Source organism: Ambystoma mexicanum, chromosome 7p (assembly GCF_040938575.1).
Source record: "Ambystoma mexicanum isolate Mex_15411 chromosome 7p, UKY_AmexF1_1, whole genome shotgun sequence".
In the NCBI taxonomy this organism is placed as follows: Eukaryota; Metazoa; Chordata; class Amphibia; order Caudata; family Ambystomatidae; genus Ambystoma; species Ambystoma mexicanum.
Window position 1 is genome coordinate 462,028,644 of NC_090939.1, and position 21,260 is coordinate 462,049,903.

Genomic DNA, 21,260 nt, shown 5'->3' on the forward strand with positions numbered 1-21,260 from the left:
TCAGTATTCAATATGTGCAGTTTTTACTTATTTCCTTCAATTCGAAATTTTAATAACTATTCAATAAGTGCAACTTTGCTGGTTTCATTCAATTCGGTATTCAATAAATTCAACTTTGCTTGTTTCATTCAATTCGGTATTCAATAAGTGCAACTTTGCTTACTTTCATGGACTGCTACTCCATTCATTGTCCCTTGGAGTGCCTGGGTAGTTCCACTGTCCTAGACACTCATCCGGACCCGGGCAGCACCTCCTGGCAGCTTCTCCCCAAGCAGGAAATACCTTCGCCGGGTGCTTGTTCAGCACCCGCCGGCTCACGTGCACAGCTCTGCCTCCACTCCATGGCAGCTCCTGCTGTCCAACTTCCCTTCCGAGGGTTCTCTGTCCTGTAGAGTCCCACCAGCAGGACTCCTGGGATCTTGGTCGGCTTCTCGGCTTCTCACGCTCCCGCAAAGCTCCTTCCTTTGCTGACAATTCTGCTTGCTTTCTCCGCTGCTTTGTTCCCGCTCCTGCTTCCCCTTATATGCATCTGTAGTTCATTTCTTATACACCTGTGGTTCTTCAATGGGCTCCAAATGTATTCCATTAATTAATGTTGCCTGACTCTGATTACAAGAACATGTCTGACCTTCATGCATCTTCTTTGTCCCAGTACCAAAGTAGTGAAAGTGGTGTCTATTACTCTCAGTTGCTTCTTCCTCGTCTCAGTACTAGAGTGGGGAAAGTGTGCAATGTTCATAACTCTCAGTTGTTTCTTCTTCGTCTCACTACTGTTAGGTACCTCAAGAGGGAAGTAAAGGGAAACTGCTGTATAATGACCCATACAGGTCACGGGAGGGTTAGACTGGTTGTCACGAGGATAAGGGGGATACTGTGTTTTGTCCCTAGGTACCTCATCCCCAATCCTTCTCCTCCACTTTCTAGCATGTCTGGGATAATATCTCCTTCCCTTCTCAGAGACAAGGGAACATGGTGAACAATATCCCATAAGCACTTCTGGGATAGGGGTTCCCACCTGAAAGGAGGATGTGGAATACTGGGTCTTAGCTAAGGGCATCCCACCGCCAATGCCGAAGGACAGTCCATCCAGGTGGTCCTCCCTCGCTTGTCTACCCCCAGGGGCAGGATCCAAAAGCAATGGCCTTTTCCTGGCCACCTGCATAGAGGACCAAAGGGGAGTAGATGTGAGAACGCCCTGAGGTTTCTCACGGTACCCACTCCTTGTGATATCATTCTAAAAAAAATGGATAAAAATTATTAAAAGCGAATAAGCATTGTCCTACAGTGCTATTATTTCAGCAGAAGAGAACATGCAACAGATGAATCCATTGAATCATTCATTACAGCACTCAGAGTATTGTCCAATACCTTTAATTTTGGTCCATCATATGATGAACGCTTACGTGATCAATTCTTGCTTAAAGGTTAAGAACTAAAAATAAGGGAGGAAATATGGGCAAAGGGTGATCCCTCTTAAGAGTAAGCTCTGGACATTGCCAAACGCATTGAACATATGATGGCATGTGTCAAACAGCTTGAAACTAAAGAGGTCAAAGAGGCCGTTTGCACCATTTCTCCTCCAGAGCCAAAAAGGCGTGTCAAAAAGAAGAAAACCGCTAGTAAAGGGGATGACAAAAAGCCTTCTGGTTCAGAACCTTCCTAATCCATCAAAAAATGCTTCAGGTGTGGCAGCTCCTGACATTTAGCGAATAACACTTCCTGTCCTGCACTTAATGCTCAGTGTGCCAAATGTGGAAGGAAAGGTAATTTCACTAAATGTTTTCACAGTCTTAACAAAATGGTTGTCAAGGAGATACATGGTGACACTGAAAATGAAGCCTCAGAAGGACAATCCTCTGAGGAAGAATCTTCTGGGGTCACTTGGTCTGTATGCAATGTTGGGCGCAAGACTGATGAGAAGTCGCAATCGATATGCTATAGTAATGATCAACGAAACCCCACTGAAAATGCTTATTGATTCTTGTTCCGAGTATACCATCATCAATAAGAAGACTTGGCAATCTAAATTTACCAATGTCAGTTTAAAACCTTCCCATGTTAGAGAGTACAATGCTGGGCTGGTTTCATGCAACACTACAATGCAAAGGAAAAGATACAAGAAACAAGGTTTATATCTCTGACAGAGGTGGCTGACTATTAGGCTGGTACCAGCAACGGGATATGTGATTAGCAATCAACCTGAAGGTTCCGGGCTGTGTTGCTTCTAAAGCCACCACACCAGAAGCAAACATGGACAATGTATTTAGGGATGAACTTGGTTGTCCTAAAGGTAAATGTCATATAATTAAACTGAACAAAGGTTCTCTTCCAGTCATTGCAAAGGCAAGGCGTGTCTCAGCTGCATGAAGAGATGAAGTCACTAAGGAGATTAATACATTAATTAAGAATGATATCATTGAACCCATAGAAGCATCACAATGGTGTTCCCCAGTGGTGGTGGTTGGGAAACCCAATGGAAGTGGCCACCTATGTGTAGACCACAGGGCACTCAATAAGTTTATGGTAGTAGATCGCTTCCCCTGCCAAATATTGGGGAGATGGTCAGCCTCACAGAAGGAGCCAAAGTTTTCTCCACCATTGATCTGGCGTCATCCTATCAACAGGTTTTATCACACCCCTAATCCAGAAGCTTAACTACATTCATTACACAAGATGGCACAATCCAGTTCAAAAGGATGCCAATTGGTTTGATATCTGCGGCTGCATTCTTTCAAAGAATGATGAAAGAAACATTGGTTGACATCCCAGGGGTATTATTTTATCAAGATGATATTTTGGTAATGGGGACCAAAGATCATGATCACAAACTCCAAATAGTGTTGAAAAATAGTGTTGAACAGATTAAGTGATGCTGGTCTCACACTACAAAAATCGAAATGTTGTCTCAGAACTATCTGGGTCACCCACTATCAGATTAAGGGATATCTCTCAGGGAGGGTTTAGTTTTAACAGTTCTACAGGCAAAACCCCCAAAGAATAGACAAGAGGTCCTGTCTTTCTTAGGACTAGTAGAATATTACTCAAAGTTTTAAAGAAACTTTTCAGACAAATGTTTAAATATTAGGAAACTGTGCAAGAAAGGCCAAAACCTGTAATGGAATACAGAGTGTGAGAATGAATTTTCAGAGATACAGATGTCTATTGTGAATGCACCCATTCTCTGATCCTTTGACCCTAGCAAGGATACTAACATTATGACAGACGCCAGCAGTATAGGATTTGGGGCAGTTCTCATGCAAGCATACAGGTGTGGGGACACAAACATAGCATTTGCCTCTAGAGCACTTAAAGAAGTTGAACAGAGGTACTCTGTTATAGAAAAAGAAGCTCTCTCTGTTTCATGCGCTGTTAGAAAATTCAGAACATTAATGTGGGGCAGGAAGCTTTCCATCACTACCAACCATAAACCATTAGTCTCTGTATTTATGTCAAAAGGCTTAGATGGTGTTGCAAGAAGAGTAATGAATTTGGTGACATCGATAAAAGGGCATGACTTCAATAAAGGTTTTACAAATTGTACCCGTTGTGTCAGTGTAATATTTGTGATACCATGTCTCTCCTACATTTCTTTGGTATGAAAGGTGTCATCCAAAAATGTGATCACAGCTCTAGAATATGCCTCGAAAACTGAGCGTACCTCCACCCATTTGGAGTAAAGGTCATCAATGACTATCATACTTTTTCCTCCCTTCTCTGAAAGCTAGGGGATCCCGACTATCTACGGCAATGTATTCCCAAAGGGAATCAGGCATTTCTTTTGATTTTAAGGGTTGTGTGTCTTGATTCTTCCTGTCAGGTAGCCTACGTCTCTCAGTATTACTTCCTAAAAATGGAGAACGGGGCGTTAAGTATCCAAAAGTATACTGTGCGCTACATCTCACAGTCCATCTGGACTCATCTCCATTCTAAACAGTCCTTTGGTATAGCATCAATCTTGCTTTCCTTTCCCTTTTTAATTTCCCTTTTTAATTTTTAAACATTACTCCTACGGTGGACCCACTCGAGTGGAGGAGGAGTAATGTTTAAAAATTAAAAAGAATGGAGATTGGAGATGAGTCCAGATGGACTGTGAGATGGAGCGCACAGTACACTTTTGGATACTTAACGCCCCGTTCTCCATTTTTAGGAAGTAATACTGAGAGACGCAGGCTACCTGACAGGAAGAATCAAGACACCTATAGCTGTGTTCCAACAGAGAACAGGTATAACTACAAATGCCAGATTAATAGGTAAGATGTGCCTCACCCCTGAATGATGACTTAAATATATGTTCAGTAATTTCCAGTAGTACTCGGAGACTGATGAAAGTCCACCCATCTCTTTTTGTTGTTTGTCCTGTAGGACTCAGGGATTGACCCAACTAAGCTGGTCCGAGACCTGAAGACATCCTCAACATTCTTCTTAGCATTGAAGAATTTCCAAGAGAATATTTTATTTATTAATATTCGTCCTGAAGAAAGCGGCCACTTGCGAATCCCGCTGAAACCGGTTGACTGTTGTTATAGCAGGATCTGGTGGATAACCCAGACCCCAATACCCCTACATATTAAGTAAAGGGCTTGCAAAAAAAAATCTAATGTTAACATAACTCCATTTGCTTTCCACAGTCATAGTACTGTACAGAGCAAAAGGAGCTTTTTAATAGAGTTCTATGTGACAAGAATGACATAGAAATCTCTTCTTATAAAATCTTGTGTTTTTTTGACTAGCATTTTGATAAGCCACACGGCTGGGAGGCGAAAATATTAAATACAGATATCGACCCCCAAATTTGTGCACTCTGTTTTAGCTAATAGGAAAGTGGTTTAGAGAGGACAGGGACAGGTTCGCAACATCCCCTTGCAGTCGGCACATCAGCACCCACTAGGGCTAAGCACCCATGGGCACTAGATTGTCAACACATAGGACGAAAAAGCTTTTTTACTAGGGACCTAGTGTTAGGAATAACTTTGTAAATAAAATAGCCTTCATGTCCATGAGGCACCTAGGGTTGGGTCAGTGGATTACTATGTACTTTCATACGGTTTGTTGTTGGCTTAGTCTGAATTGGGAGGCAAAAACATACAATAACATAACATCAGTTTGCAACGCCAATGTTACAGAAAATGAGTGCATATAACTATGGTTGTCACACTGACCTTCCTTACTGTGGTGCTGTTGCCTTTGAACAAAATCCAGTTCCTTTTGTCATTGCTGTAGGTAATGAAAAACTCTTTGACATATAATTGATTGAAAATCTGGCGCGCTCCTTGCGTTTGGATCCCTGTGAGATGAACTGGCTTCAGGAAATCCACCTGGAATAATTGTGATTTGTTAACAATACTGCTGCAAATATTGTGATATAGAAGTCAAAGCAGAAATGTCGTATCCACACATGAGACTCACAATGCTAAAAACAAGACCCCCTACACAGCCCTTCTCGCAAAAAATGCACCACTGTTAGGCACTATTAAAACAGAAAGGATCGAAAAACAATGAATCCACACACAAAACTCAAGGAAGAACCCCTACACGAGAACAATGGCTCAGAAAGGAATCCGTAAGTAATTCAGTCTAGCAATGTCACCGGAAGGGAATCCATGGGATGGAACAACTGCACCTCCCTTGCAAGATGCTGTCAATCATTCCGTCTCTCTGGACTACAATTTGCACCTACCTCCACCTTGCACTTTGCTTGAGACTGTGTGCTGCTCCCACGTCTAGCACCTAGCTTGATAAGCTGCTCTTCAACTCCCATTTGCGCACTATTCCTAATGTTAGCACCTCCTCTTCTGCGCCGGTCTTATTCCCCTTACCTACCTTTAAGGCTTTCTTATTATCACTGTATTTCGTTTGATAGGCTGCTTCTGATTCCTATACCTTTATTGATATGCTGCTTCTGATTCTTATACCTTTATTGATAGGCTGCTTCTGATTCTTACACCTTTATTGATACGCTGCTTCTGATTCTTACACTTCTATTGATATGCTGCTTCTGATTCTTACACCTTTATTGATACGCTGCTTCTGATTCTTACACCTTTATTGATACGCTGCTTCTGATTCTTACATGTTTATTTATACGCTGCTTCTAATTCTTACACCTTTATTGATACGCTGGTTTTTAATTCTTGACCTTTATTGATACGCTGCTTCTAATTCTTGACCTTTATTGATACGCTGGTTTTAATTATTGCACCTTTATCGATAGGCTGCTTCTAATTCTTGCACATTTATTGATACGCTGATTTTAATTCTTGCACCTTTATTGATACGCTGCTTCTAATTCTTATACCTTTATTGATACGCTGCTTCTAATTCTTATACCTTTATTGATACACTGCTTCTAATTCTTACACCTTTATTGACACATTGCTTCTAACGCTTACACCTTTATTGATACGCTGCTTCTAATTCTTGCACCTTTGATACGCTGCTTCTAATTCTTATACCGTTATTGATACGCTGCTTCTGAGTCTTACACCTTTATTGATACGCTGCTTCTGATTCTTACACCTTTATTGATACGCTGCTTCTAATTCTTGCACCTTTATTGATACGCTGCTTCTAATTCTTGACCCTTGATTGATTTGCAGCTCTCTTGATATGAGGCTCCTTATTCTTATATCTCTCTCGATAAATTACTCCTAAAGTTGCACCCTGTTGATACACTGCTCATTATCCTTGCACATCCCTTAGTACCCTGCTACTAAACATGCACCTCCCTTGATACACTTATCCTATTTCTTGCACATCCTTTCAAATGCTCCATCTGATTGTTGCTATTTCCTTGAAACACTGCTCTAATTCTTTCATCCTATTTAATTCATTGCTACTAATTACTGCACTTCCCTCTATACACTACTTCTAATTCTTACATATATCTCCACAAGCTGCTACTATTTCTGGGACCATATTTCTCATAAAACCTCTTAACATTGTCCCTCCCTCTCTCATATGAGTGACACTGACTGCAAAGCATGTATTTAACTGGGTTTCACAGAAAATAGTCCCGCGAAGTACAGCTAGCATGAGAACCAGGCAGTGTCCAAGAAAAAGGTAAAATAGACCGGGGGTGTCTGAGGGGCGGGGGTCCAGATGACATGAACAGTAAAATGATGTGTTCGAGATTTGTCATGACAAGTCGTGTTACAGAAAATTATCTGGAACAGAGTATCAAAGAGAACTCGCCACATGTTATGGAATCTATGTGATCACTGCGACGCCCAGAAGTCCGACGGCTGAAAATGACGACCTTTTTTTAACCCCCTTTACACCACATATATATGCGGGGGAAGACCCTTGCATCCCCCCCATATTAGTATAATATCACATATCCCCCCCACATATATATGTGGTGTAAGGGGGTGTTAAAAAAAAGTCTGAATTTCAGCCGCCGGAATTATGAGTGTTTGTTTGTTTTATTATTTATAATGCGCGAGCGTACCCAAGGGAACATGGCGCAGCCTTTACAAGAATTTGCGAAGCTTAGTTACAATAAACAAAGTATACATAGTGACAATGGGTAAACAAATGTTATATACATAGCAGCAATGAGGCAAACAGGCATTATATACATGTAAACAGGTGGGCACACGTGGTTACAGTGTGTGCAGGTAGCGCAAAGGGGGAGGGACATGGCAGTGTGACATTTTGACCCATTACCCATGTTATGTTAACCAGTCAATTACTTTGAAACAGATGTCATAAAAAAGCAATTGCAAGAAATCAATGGCCTCAATTCTGAAATAATATAAAAAGCCCCGCAAATGAAATTTTTCACTTGTAAAGTTCTATGAAATGCATAGGTCATCTTACTCACAAAGGTAACCTGCACACTTCTCTGGTGCAAATGATGTGTTTGCCATTTCCCTTGCATGCACGCTCCAGACACTAATCTATGATAGACACCCAACACCAAAGTGAGTGATGTGAGCGCATTTCACAGTGATGGGCCTTTGAAAGGCCTGTCATCGTGACATGCAGCAAAATGATTACAATTATTTCTATGACTTTTTGGGGGACAGAAAGGCAAGTGGTACAGCAACCGGTAATACAGCTGATGTTCTACTTACAACAAAAAAGCATGAAAATATCAGAAATTACGCTCTCATGTATTATGAGTTGGGCAGTAGGTGGAAAAAGTGGTGGTAACAGAATTTCTGCCGCTTTTTCAGCTCTGGCGAATTACATGAAACAGAAACTGGTTGAAATTTCCCTGGCATTAATTCCGCCGGCAGACCAGAGAAATTAGTGCAAAAGGAATTAGGGCCCAAAGCAAGAGGTAATTACGCCAGTGTTAATTCCTGATAAAGAATTTCCACTAAATGGAATGTAAAATATAGTGTTAATTCCACACTAGTAGAAGCCAAAATATCATAGAAATGCTGCCATAAACCGACAATAATTCCACCAAAAATGGGCAAAGTACCTCCATCAAACAGGTGGAGATAAATGCATCCAAGTGAAGAAAATGAACTACCAGGTGCACCCAGTGGCCGCTAATAGGGTCTGTAAGGAACACACCTTCCGCAAACACACTTCCATGCATCCCGCAGCCACTGGCAGTTGCAAAGTTAGACAAACAAGGACTCCTAATCTACATTGGCCTATGGAGGATAGCCCAGCAGCAGCAACAAAGGAACCCACCAGGGACAAGGTGGAGGAGACGTGTGGCAAAGAGGTCGTCCATTCCCCAAGTCAGACCATCTCCCTGGCCACTGACAGATGGACAGTTAATTACACTTATTGACTAAGCAGTATTTCCCTGTGAGGTGATCCAGGCCCCTGTGTTTTGGCAGGATTTTGACATTCAAGTGGAGGCTGTACGTAAGAATTATGTGGGGCGGGTTAAACGTGGCATAGTACATTGCGACGACATTCATGGCAGTGCCAGCTGCTCAACGATTCTTATCTGCTGCATGGCTTGCAGCTGCACACATGGCACTCATGCATTTCGTTCTCCAATGTACCCTGCATACTCCCTCCATGCCAGCTATGTCTATGATGCTGGACACTTTCTCCTCCCATAGTAAGAGGTATAATGGCTCCACAGCGCCTCCTCCTGTGGCTGTTGTCACACGGTGGACGGTAAAAGGCAGAGTGTGAACTGTCTTAACAGTGCTTCCTGTAGCCTTCTGTGCCCACCACCACCCTGTTTTTAAAGATGGACACCACTGAGTTTCCTTTTTAAGATATGACATAATTTGTGCCCGGCTCTAATTCCGCTGGCAGAATTACTGTTTGTTAATTCCTTCAATTTTCTAGCACTAACAATTATTCTGCCAAAAATTGGAGGGCTTACTAACAGTTTTGTTTTTTAGTGCTAATTCTGCTGGGAGGAATTACTTTTGCAGCCGATGGTTGGGGCATGCACACGTTGGCGCTAACATGGTGGTAACAGTAAATCCGTATCCAGGAATAGTGCCAAATTTTACATAATGCTTGTATTCAGGCCCTTTGTGCTTTTTGTCTGTGCCTGTTCCAAACAGACACACAGAGATGCTCAATTGTTTGTTGACTTAAAAAACGCATCCCATCTGAAAATTCTGAAAGCACTTACAAATGCGAGAAAGTACCTGCTTCCTACCCCTGATTTGCAGGCATTCGCATAAGGGGGAAAGGGGAATCTAAATGGGAGTGGTAATAATGTGCTTGTTCTTATTCCCTTTGTGAAAACAGTACCCATTTTTCTTGTGTGAATGGAGTGCTTATTGTGATGAATCCTGCAGAGACATCTCTAATTCGCAGGCAGTGGTATCTTCTGACATGGCCAAGGAAAGACAGCCGCTACCTGATCCTGACCCTGCGGGTGGTGTCAAGAGTGAGAATCATGCGTGGGGGGGATAACGGTCAGTGGGTGGTGCAGATTCCGACTGGAGGGACGCAGTATTCTTCCCTTACCAGAGCAGAAGAAACTATAATTCCAGAGTTTCTAAATGCCTGCTGCCATAATACAAGACCCTTTAATCTCGTTCCAACTCCTCTGACATCTAATGTTGATGATTATTGTTATGTTGATAAAAATATGCAACAACAAAACTTAAATTACTGGGGAAATCCTTTTCACCCAAATCCACAGACGGCTCTAAGTACTGAGATGAAGAAAAGCAGTGAAGAGTTAATGAGGATCAACAATATGCCAGTAGTAGTGTGCGGTCTAGCAGTTGTTCCTTTAATCAACAGCGCAGGACAATTAAATACAAGAAACACCTGCAAGCAAGAGAGGAAGAGAAACAATAACGAGCAGTAGAATGTGAAGGAGAAGCCAGGTCGGGCTACTGAGTGCGCACAGCAGGAAGAGGAGCAGCTCAGAGAGGCAGACCTGCGTGAGTGCACCAGACAGAGGAGCGTAGCTTATGGACTGCCTTCTGTCCCCCCAACGTACTGGCGTGGCGGGACTCCCGCCAGAGGTTGTCAGGCTCCAGAGGAGGACAGCAAGGAGGTGTCGGCAACTGCAACTGCAGACAGGTTGTCAAGAGCGCTGCCTCGACGGAAAGCAGTACCTGTACCAGCGATGGACCGTGAAACAAGCAGAGAACCTGAAAGGGGGTCGGAGAAGTTACGGATGTCATACCCATAACAGAACCATTCCATTACCCCAAAGCACGAGTCAGAGACGCCAGGGGAAGCTAGTGAGTTGGCCATTTGATAGTGGGGACCCCGGGGCGTTCCCACAGATGCGTGGAGAAGAAAGTAGAAGTTTTGAATACCGACCAAATAGAATTAAAGAGAGAATAAGAGGGCAGATGTTGTACAATTCTCCTGACATGAGATGTACGTTGGGGGAAACCTGGAACAAGCATTGCCAATAGCCAAGAGACATTGTAATAGAGGTTGACAGAGGGAGCTTGAACAAATCTTTATATTGAGATATCAGTATGGGGGAAAGTAATACAAGTGCTTACTGAAGCCAACAAGATTGTGCCTCTGTAGAAATACAATTATGAGAACCTTTAAAAGCAATGTGAATGTCGTGAAGCGGCCTGGCAAGAGTATCAGATATTGGGACCTTTTTGAGAAAGATACCCATCTGGAGAATACACCAGAGATCTGTATGAGTCAAAAGGGGAATATTTCTGGCCGGAGAATAAACCAGAATATCCAAAGTTTATTGTTGAACCTTCTTTGGGAAAAGATACCTGGCAGGAGAGTACACCAAGGGGTCTGTGCGAACCAAAGGGAGGACAAGAGGTTTTGTTCTATTGAGCTTTGTTTGAAATTGGACATTTCAGTTGAAGGAATGTCTGGCAAGGGAGTAAATTAGGAACTCCAAAGCTTGTTGGAAAATAACTGTGTTAAAATTAAATTAAAATTGAACAGTTTTGCTTTGACCATCCTGAATACCACAAACGACTGTTTTACAACATATTTCAACCCTTATTGTAAAAAGAACATGTTACTTTGTCACCTTAAGGAAAATAACCAGGGAAAAGACCTTTTCATTATCCTTAATAGAACTTTTGTGAAACTACATATTTCCAAATGTCCTTTCCTGAAACAGGGGAATCTAAACCTGGAAAACAAGGGTTGTCTTGCTGAAACTGTATATACATATACATATATATATAAGATGTTTTGTCTAACTTGGTTGAAGTGATGACAGAAACTGTATTATACCTTTTTCTTTTGTATTTTAGTGGGAGGGATAGATGCATTTGTACAGAAGGTCAGCATATTTTAGTTTTGTTTTCATAGGAAGGGACATTCTCCTTTGGCTAGGGCAAGATAGGCCTTTTTTCCAAACCCTTTTTATTTTAATAAACATGGCAAATATTGGTAATACTTAAACTTTGTGTACGCCTCTCATTGCTGACCGCTCACATTACACACCCTGTCAATTGCGCCTGAACATTTTTTTGTGAATTGCATAAGACAACGACATACAGTAACCTACATGATAAAAAATCAACTAAGGTTACAAATTAAATAACTGATCATTTAAAAAATACATTTCTTAATGACATTATAAAATACATAATTAACACATTATTACTTGATTGATCAAATCCCTTTTTTATCTCATACTTAGAGCAAAATGAAATCAAAACGTGTATCACAATATTGCTAACAATAACACTGTCAGGCTCTATAGAACACAAACATTCATGCTTCTACGTGATACAAGTAGCTAGAAATCAAGGAATAGACATTTCCCAAGCACTCTGTCACCTAGAGGAATGAATGAGGAATTTGATCTGAACTGTTTCTTATAAATTGTGTTGATTCACTGAAATACTCTTGACAGACAATTTTCCAAAATGGACCACCTGACGTGGCATATATAAGCACAAGCTTTATTGGATTCTACGAATGAAAATGTCATTGTTTGATCTTTCGATATCTTTTTCTCCTCTTTCAATTCATTTCACTTTGTTTTGATCTCATTTTTTCTATTTAGCTCAATATTTCAATTATATTTTGTGATTATGATTTAACCAGGACCAACAGTACTGGTATTAAGGATTTGTTTGATTAGTTTATCTTCTTCTTATTTTGTCAATAGTTTTTTATTTGTTCGACTTTCTTGGTAATGTTCGGTAGACATTCTGCATGCATTACCTTGCAATATGTTTATTATGGATCAAACAGAACAACACTGTTCTTTATAGATCAGGATCACAAATATCGTGTAACCTGAATCTCGATTTCCATTGCAACAACAGTTATAAGAGACGTCCTAAGCTTGTCTGCGTTCAACGTGCGCGACACACATCAGAATTAGTCTGAAAGGCACGGCTTACACCTATTTTATTTAGCTGATCGAACTATACACGCATCAGCCCCTACCAACATGGCGGCACGGTCATGGACTAATCCGCCATGTTGCGCGTGGCGGTTACCGTAGCAACCGCTAGCCTCACTTTCAATGCAATACTAGCGACAGACGGTGGCTCACTATGAGTCAGCGCCAGATGGCTTCTTGATACAGCGTTCTGTTACACAGAGGTATGTTACACAAGTACGGGTCCGCTATGGCCACGGCAGTGCACATTGCACCGGCAGCAGGTTTACTGTATTAAATAGTGTTAACAGAGTTTTCGCAGAATTATGGTTGTACTGAATACTGAAAGGACATTTTTGTTACGTTTAATTAGGTACATGGGCGTACTTGAACGAACGCTACAAGGATACACATTATAATATATACAGAGCGTACTTGGTAAGGTCAGAAGCATGTATATTAGCAAATTTCGCATGACTGGGACGTTGGTACCCACAATTCAGGCACAACAATATAGTTGTCAGACTAACACTCTGGCGACATGCATGGTCACACTGAAGGTGTACAGTTACATTAGTAGACACATGCACCATAAGAGTATTGGGTGAACATATGTAAACACATGTAAAAATGATGACTATTGGCACGGTCAATGAAGAATATTTATGTATTTCTCCTTTTTTCCCTCCCTTTCTTTCTTTTTGTGTACATGTATGTTCGTTGTAGGTGGGTACCCTGTTGATTTTACTGTAATTTTCTTTGTACATTTTTAATTTGCTTGAATATGGTACTTTTTAACTTGGTTATATTTCTGAACTTGAACAATGATATACTCCTTCTAATCCCAGACCACTGCACATTGTTGTTTACTTTGTGGCTATTTACTTTGATTAGGAAAGGCCCTGATGAAGGACTACATAGACCGAAATGCATTGGCCACTTTATGATGTTGACTTATAAACAACGTCAGCACGCTATACTTTGAGAATAAAATACACTACTGAAGAATTAAATATTTGTTCAACTTGGATTGATGGAAAATTGAAATATTTGATAAATCCCGTTGGGATTAAAGGGTGTGCGGTCCACACCGCAGACAAGATTGTCGAGGTCATTTTTCAGTTCACTTCTTCTGTGCTGGCACACGGTAGGACAAGTTAGTGGGCTGCACCCGAAGCAGCATTATTTTTGGATAAACTCAAACGCAACAAAGAATAACCAGCAGTGCCCGCTCGCATCCCCAGCTTTCTCCATACTTCCCAAGCACTGCCATAATGGACTTGGCCATGAAATGGCAACAGCTGGAAAATGCTGCAAGTAACCAATCATATGATGTCAGTGCCTCGAAAATGTCTATCTATTAACCTACATAAAAATCTAAATAATAGCAATTATTAGTACTTTTTTGTAACTGGACCTAAGTGTAAGAAACAGATGCAAGGGCACGCAACTGTCCACCCGTTTGGAGAACGTGCTTTGCAATGTGTCACAGATGTGACTGCCAACTGTGCAGGTTGATTTTGTGTTGTCATTGTGCTTTTGGCTTAGAGTTAGGCTTGTGGTGGCCTCAGGAGGATTGCAGGGTCCCAGCAGGAGCATAATACTTCACTCGAGTTTCCACTAGCCCATGGTCAAGTGCACAGGACTCCTCCAGGTGGGGAAATGGATATTCAGGGACGCAGGTAGGGTTGGAGGGGTGAGTTGTTTTCCCCCCAGAGCACTTAGAGTCTTAAGAGATTGGTGATGTCATGGAGGACGAGGTGGTATTTTTCTCTATAGATGACAGTGGTCCTCATTACGAGTCCGGTTGTAAGCCTGCCGGTGATAACGGCGGCTTGCCGCCAGACTCTAACAAAATTACCGGCACCTGACTTCCCGTTGACACCGGGTATTACAACCCTGGTGGCCGGGAAGTCAGACACCAGTAATTTTGTAAGCCCCATTCACATGGAGACCAGTAGGACTCCATGTGAATGGGGACACGGAAGCACCGGCACCGTTTGCAACGGTGCCGGTGCTTCCGTGAAACGCTGCGGACCGGCACACTTATAATGAGGCCCTATGTATTACCGCCATCATGTTTGTAGCCAGTACAAAATATTTATACTGCAATAACCTGATGGTACAGACAAGAGGACATGCGTTGAATGTATCTTTGTCATATCTGACAATAATGCATGTGACTGCATGTTATTCAGTGTGCATGTGTGCTGCATGTAAAGTATAGCACTGCAAACAGTTGCCATACCAGTTGATAGACTACTTATAACACCCATTCCACCTTTTGGGCGGCAGTCCATAGAATACTGCTGAGTGCAAAGAAAAATTCAGTCCAGCTGTCAAATAGTCACTGACCTGGCAGTCATCTCTATGCCCGAACACAATGTTTTGTGTGATTTTTTAAATTATTATTATTATTACTGGTGTATTTATTAAGCGCAGACCTAGCTTTGGGGAGCAACAGAGCGCTTTACAATCATAGGAGGAAGAACACAGTGAGGGGAGCAGATAAAAAAGCAGCAGGGAGCTAACAGTGGAGGGTGGGTAACTGGCAGCAGGGGTAAGAATGTTCTGTTAATATAATGTTTTAAACTAGCCATCTCTGCTAGTAACTGAATAGTATCCTGATTCTAATTACTACTGGCAGTCAATGTAATGCTCTTTTTCATGTTTGCAGAGACTACCATCTTCCAAAGAGCCTTCCACCTCACAGCTTTTTGACGCAATAACAATGCCAGCAGGCGCTATACAAATATCAAATAATATAATATAACATTTAATTTCAACTGGGCAATTTGCACATTGACACCCTTCTGTCTCTTTCTCTGGCATTTTGCCCATTTTAGTTTCTCACAGCAGTAGAGTACATTTTAACTACTGAGTAACGTCCTCTAAATTGCAAATCTAAAGAATAGTTGTTACTCATAGATTACAAACTATGAGACTTCTTTTTTGGTACCTTTAGTTCATTCTCTTCTCTCTGATTTACCTAGAGATTACTCGTTAATAAATATGTTTTTGTGCAATAAATGTGGTTGCTTCTATATACCTCTCAAAGGAGTTATGCTTTCATCCCTTTTGATATACATAAGCTATGATATCTTGGGTGTGCTGCGCCATCTGATATATCTTTTATTATATGCTGACATAACTTGGCTTTCTCATTACGCTATCTAGAGAGCCATAACAGAAGAGGTCTTTACTTAGCAGAATTGTGCTTTGTCCTTCATTTATTTCCTCATCCACACCAACGTGTGGGGCAGAATTGTGAAATCCCAGAAGCCCTTTCATGTACTGGTTCTTTGTGATCTGTTATTCTGCAAGATTTGCAATATACACAAAGATCCAATCCATAGAAAGAAATAGGAACAGACTTTGCCCTGTAATTATCAACATGTGATTAGCGGACTGCCCATCAAAATTGCTTGCAAAAATAAATATAGCACCATTTGATTCTTTTATTGACAGTGGCCGCTTGTATGGCCAATCGAGATTCACCCTTTAGGGTTTTGGCAAACAAGAGGCCCAAATAAATTCCTACAATTATTAAAGGAGCACCATTTATTAAAAAAAAGGTGGTTCTTCTTTTTCTCTTGAAACCCACAACCAATACTTGCAATCTCTTAACATTCACAGTAAAGTCTACCTCCCAAATGAACATGGTTTATGAGATAATAGTTTAGTAGGTTCATATTTTATTTCTGATCTACATTTATTCATCAACACTTGACATATAAAAAACATTGTACATAAGCAGTCACATGTTTCAAACAATACAGATGTGCTACAGGTATGCACAAAATAATATCAAAAGATTATAACTAATCTATATAAATAAAAATGTAAATGTTCGTTTGTTCAAAATCTTAAATCTCTGAAAGTTCTTCACCGATTGCTTTTAAATCTTGACACAATGTTGCATTCGAATAGGCGCGTGTTTTTATATACCCACTATACAAAGATGGCACACCGGTGACAGGTAAAAACAAGCTTTTTCTGAAAAACAGAGCCATCTGTTGGATGTAAAAGCAACACACGCTATACTAAACATTTTACTGCAAAACAGCGCCATCTGTTGGACGTAAAAGCAACACACACTATTTTACGATTCCATTTCAATGTTTCCGATTTAGAATGGCCCAAATACGTGCCGAGGAAGCAGCAGAGCGACGTGCAGCCAGACTTTAGGATGCACGGTTGTGAGCACGCTGATCGCGTTCTGCAGCTTCAGATCTGCTTCGTTCTCAAAAGAATGAACGCGACAGGCTGAGAGTGGCTGAAAGAAGTCAACGAGAAACAGCAGATCAGTGTCAAACACGACCCCGTGCTCAGCAATCACGCGATTACAATCGCCTTGCATTCCGGTATAACTCAGCTGATGATTATAGTTTGAGCAGGCATGTTCTCATCGGCACCATGACTGAAGTGTGTCCTTATTACAAGGCTCTGAAATGTAATGGAGAAACGAAAGGAATGTGTTGCGCCGCCGGGAAAATTAAACTGCCTCAACTTGGAGAACCACCAGAGCCATTAAAAACTACCCACAAGCATTGTCAAATTAAACATATTAGAAACGTGCGCTTTCTCTTTTCTTTCTTTTCCATTTAACCAGACTAAGCCACAGCAACGCGTGGCCAGGGACAGCTAGTTACCAATAAATCTATTTCTTATGTACATATATTATGTAAAATGTGCTTTAAAGCCCAAGACGCCTCTACCATTGACCCAAAGAAAATAAATGAACACGGGACGACACTCTCGGATATTTTGATTCCTGAGAAGTGGAGGAAGAATGCATTCTCTCAAAACCATGTATTTCTTAGAAACAAAACTGTACGTGAAAAGAGCTTTCCGCTGTACGGTGATAAGAAGGGCAGAATACTGTCACGACTGCATCCTGGCCGCTTAACTACATCAGCCATCCAGCATTAACACACACTAGCAATGCTACGTCTGTCTATGTGCTGGCTGGATAGTGCCTCCAAGTATACATGAGACACATCTATTACCAATTAGTGGAGAGAACAATGGAACATTACGATATGTTCGATATGAGTTAGAGAGTGTTATGGACATTAAACAAGCCTTCAATCTACATTTAATGACAACAAAATATTCTTCCGGGAAAAGCTCCATGATAAACATGGCATTTATAGATTTATCAATAGCATTTTACTGCCCAAACCACTCTAGATTACGGGGGATATGATTTTTTTTTAAATATGTTTTTTCACATTTGCATAAGAAACAAACAGAACCACCATAAATATCCTAACCCACCCTTCCCATCCCCCGGAGTCCAGATCAAACATTGTATCACTGTTAACATAACCCACTGCTACTTCCCCTCCCCAGATCCCCGCCCCAAGTCCATGATTATGACATCTTATATTTCCTCTATATGTCCCAGCAGATTATGGGCGATGTTAAATACAAAAGGTATTCCAATTCCACTCCTACAACTAATAGGAGACATCGTCTCAAGAGGATAGCTCAGGGGCAACGTGCTCTCCTTGGAAGCAAGACGACACGAAGCACCACAGGGAAGCAAGACGGCACGGAGCACCACAGGTTCGATCCCCAGGTCTGTGCTTAGAAACCTCTAAGTATTAATGTCCTTATAAATATCATATCAATAAATGACAGCAAACATTTTTTGTGTGAAATAATTTTTTTATTTATCAATAACATTATACAGTGCTACCCACATCAGACTTAGGGGTGGGGGGATATTAAATACAATAGGTATTCAAATTCCCAAAGCACACCAGTATTTACAATGTACAATTTCACAGCTGTGCACTGACGGACACAAAACCCCTCACATGCATGTACTCACATACATACATGCATACACACAAAGGTTGTCTATTTCAACCCTTACTTGGTGGTCGCTCTCTCAGCTATGGCCTCCCACCACCAACACAGTGGATCGGGGTGGGGTGTTTGATGTCTTTTCCAGAGCACTCAGGGAGTGGGGTGTGGCAGTGTCGGTGGAACATTTTGTCACTATCATTCTAGACACTTGAGTGTAGAGGGGGTTGGATCGTTGTCAGATGCACTCTAGGATCAGGTGTAGCAGGCATGGCAGATACCGCGATGAAAGGATGAAAGGGGGAGCAGGAGCTCAAGTGGAAGAAGAGAGATGGAATGGAGCAGAAGGACAGGCTGAGCAGCGAGTGAGCTGCAAGGACAGGAAGGATCACAGTGCATCATCCTGGAATTAAGCATTTGCTTTCTAACATAACTCCTAATTGCCAACATTATTGGTAAACCAAGGACTCGCTGGTGCAAATGACAGAAAGCCAAGGAACAAGTTACTTACCTGTAACTGTTGTTCTCCAGCATGGGTCTGGCATGGATTCACATGCTCATGAATATTCCCCGTCGTCAGGCTGGGAATCCTCGGTAAAGAAAAAAACAGTATCAGTTTCGTTTCTGATCTGTCTTTCGTAGTAATAACCAATCACTGGTCTCTGCGTCATACTGACCACAGCCAATGACTGCCCTCTACCTAAGCACCGCCTCTGGCAGCCATCTTCAGATTTGGAAGCACGTGAAGTGGCAGTATGACCAAGTGAAGAGCCGCAGAGGGGTAGGCGGGAGGGTTCGCATGTGAATCCATGCCAGACCCATGCTGGAGAACAACAGTTACAGGTAAGTAACTTGTTCCTTCTCCAGCATGGGGTCTGGCATGGATTCACATGCTCATGAATAAAGAATACATAGCAGTACACACATGCACAACCACGGGAGGTGGCAAAGGCTCAACATTAAGCATCACATCAACTCAACATTAAGCATCTTACCTCCTCACCAGGCTCACCTCAGGCGAACAGGTTGCGCAGCACTGCTTGGCCGACCCTGGACTCCTCCCTGGAATCCCGGTCGACGCAGTAGAATTTCGTGAAGGTGTGCGTCGACCTCCACGTAGCAGCCCTGCATATGTCCAGCAGGGGCACACCAGATAGGAACGCCGTGGTAGCTGCGATCGCTCTGGTGGAATGGGCTCTCGGACGGCCAGGCAGCGGTCGGTTTGCCAACCGGTGACAACACATGATACAGCCGGAGAGCCATCTGGAGATGGAAGCCTTCGAGAGAGCCTTCCCCTGATTGACAGGTCCAAAGTTCACAAAGAGTTGTGACGTCTTCCGAAAACCCTTCGTGCGGTCCACGTAGAACTTCAGCGCTCTAGCTACATCCAGCGAGTGCAAAGTCCTCTCAGCCGGCGACGAAGGCGACGGGAAGAACACAGGTAACACCAAGGGTTCGTTGAGATGGAAGTCCGACGGTACCTTGGGCATGAAGGAGGGGTGCGTCCTGAGCACTACCCTCGTGTCGTGGAAAGTCAAGTACGGGGCCTTGCAGGAAAGGGCCTGGATCTCTCCCACTCGTCGTGCGGAGGTGATGGCCACGAGAAAAGCTGTTTTCCACGATAGAAACTTCAACGGGGCCGAGTGCAGGGGCTCGAACGGAGGTCCCATGAGCTTGGTCAGCACCACGTTGAGCTCCCACGCCGGGGCCGGGGCCTTCACCGGCGGGAACGATCTGAACAGTCCCTTCATGAACTCTTTCACCAGACGATGAGACCACAAGGACGTCCGCCCCGTGGTTCTGGTGTATCGGGAGATCGCAGCAAGATGAATCTTGATGGACGCGTGTGCCAGACCAGCTTTGGCCAGCGTCAGTAGGTACGGCAGTACTTGGGGAGCCGTAATCCGTAGAGGGTTAATCTTCTGTGCGTGGCACCAGACAGAGAACCTCCTCCATTTGTGTCCGTAGCATTTAAGAGTCGAGGACGCCCTGGCCTTTGCAAGAACCTCTCTGCAATCGGCCGGTATGTCGTATCCTCCAAACTCTAGCGCTGCAGGAGCCAGGCCTGCAAGTTCAGCGACTTCGGGTCGTGGTGGAGGATGGCGCCTCCTTCCCTGGAGAGTAGATCCGCGTCCGCCGGCAGCTTGATCGGCGGGGACGCTGACAAGTCCAGAAGGTCCGGGAACCATATCTGCCTCGGCCACGCAGGTGCGACGAGGATCATCCTGCACCGTGACCTCTTGAGCTGGTTGACGAGCCGGATTAGCAGAGGCAAGGGAGGGAACGCGTAGAGGAACAGGCCCTCCCAGGGGAACGAGAAAGCATCGCCCATGCTCCTCGTCTGGGGAAACCTGCTGGCGAACCTCCGGCACTTGGTGTTCGTCGCCGTCGCGAACAGGTCGATCTGGGGTGTGCCCCACCGTCGGAAGAGGCGATCCACCAGATCCTGCCGTAGCTCCCACTCGTGGCACGAGCGCAGCTCCCTGCTGAGTGAGTCGGCGATGGTGTTTTTTATCCCTGCCAGATGAAACGGCACCAGAAAAATCCCTTGGGCGACGGCCCAATGCCACAGGTCCTGCGCCTCCTTGGACAGCGCTGGGGACCTCGTTCCGCCCTGTTTCCTGATGTAAAACATGGTGGTGGTGTTGTCGGTGAAGATCCTCACCACCTTGCCCTTGAGGGACGGAAGGAAGGACCTGAGGGCCCAAAACACTGCACGGAG

General features: G+C 43.0%; 1 protein-coding gene across 1 annotated transcript in view; it reads right to left on the reverse strand.

Moving 5' to 3' along the window:
- F5 (coagulation factor V) overlaps window positions 1–21,260 on the reverse strand; it is a 1,375,529-nt gene that overhangs the window by 316,431 nt on the left and 1,037,838 nt on the right. The window contains exon 21 of the mRNA XM_069636481.1: window positions 5,160–5,315. Coding sequence (XP_069492582.1) covers window positions 5,160–5,315 — 156 coding nt within the window. The remainder of the gene's footprint in view (window positions 1–5,159; window positions 5,316–21,260) is intronic.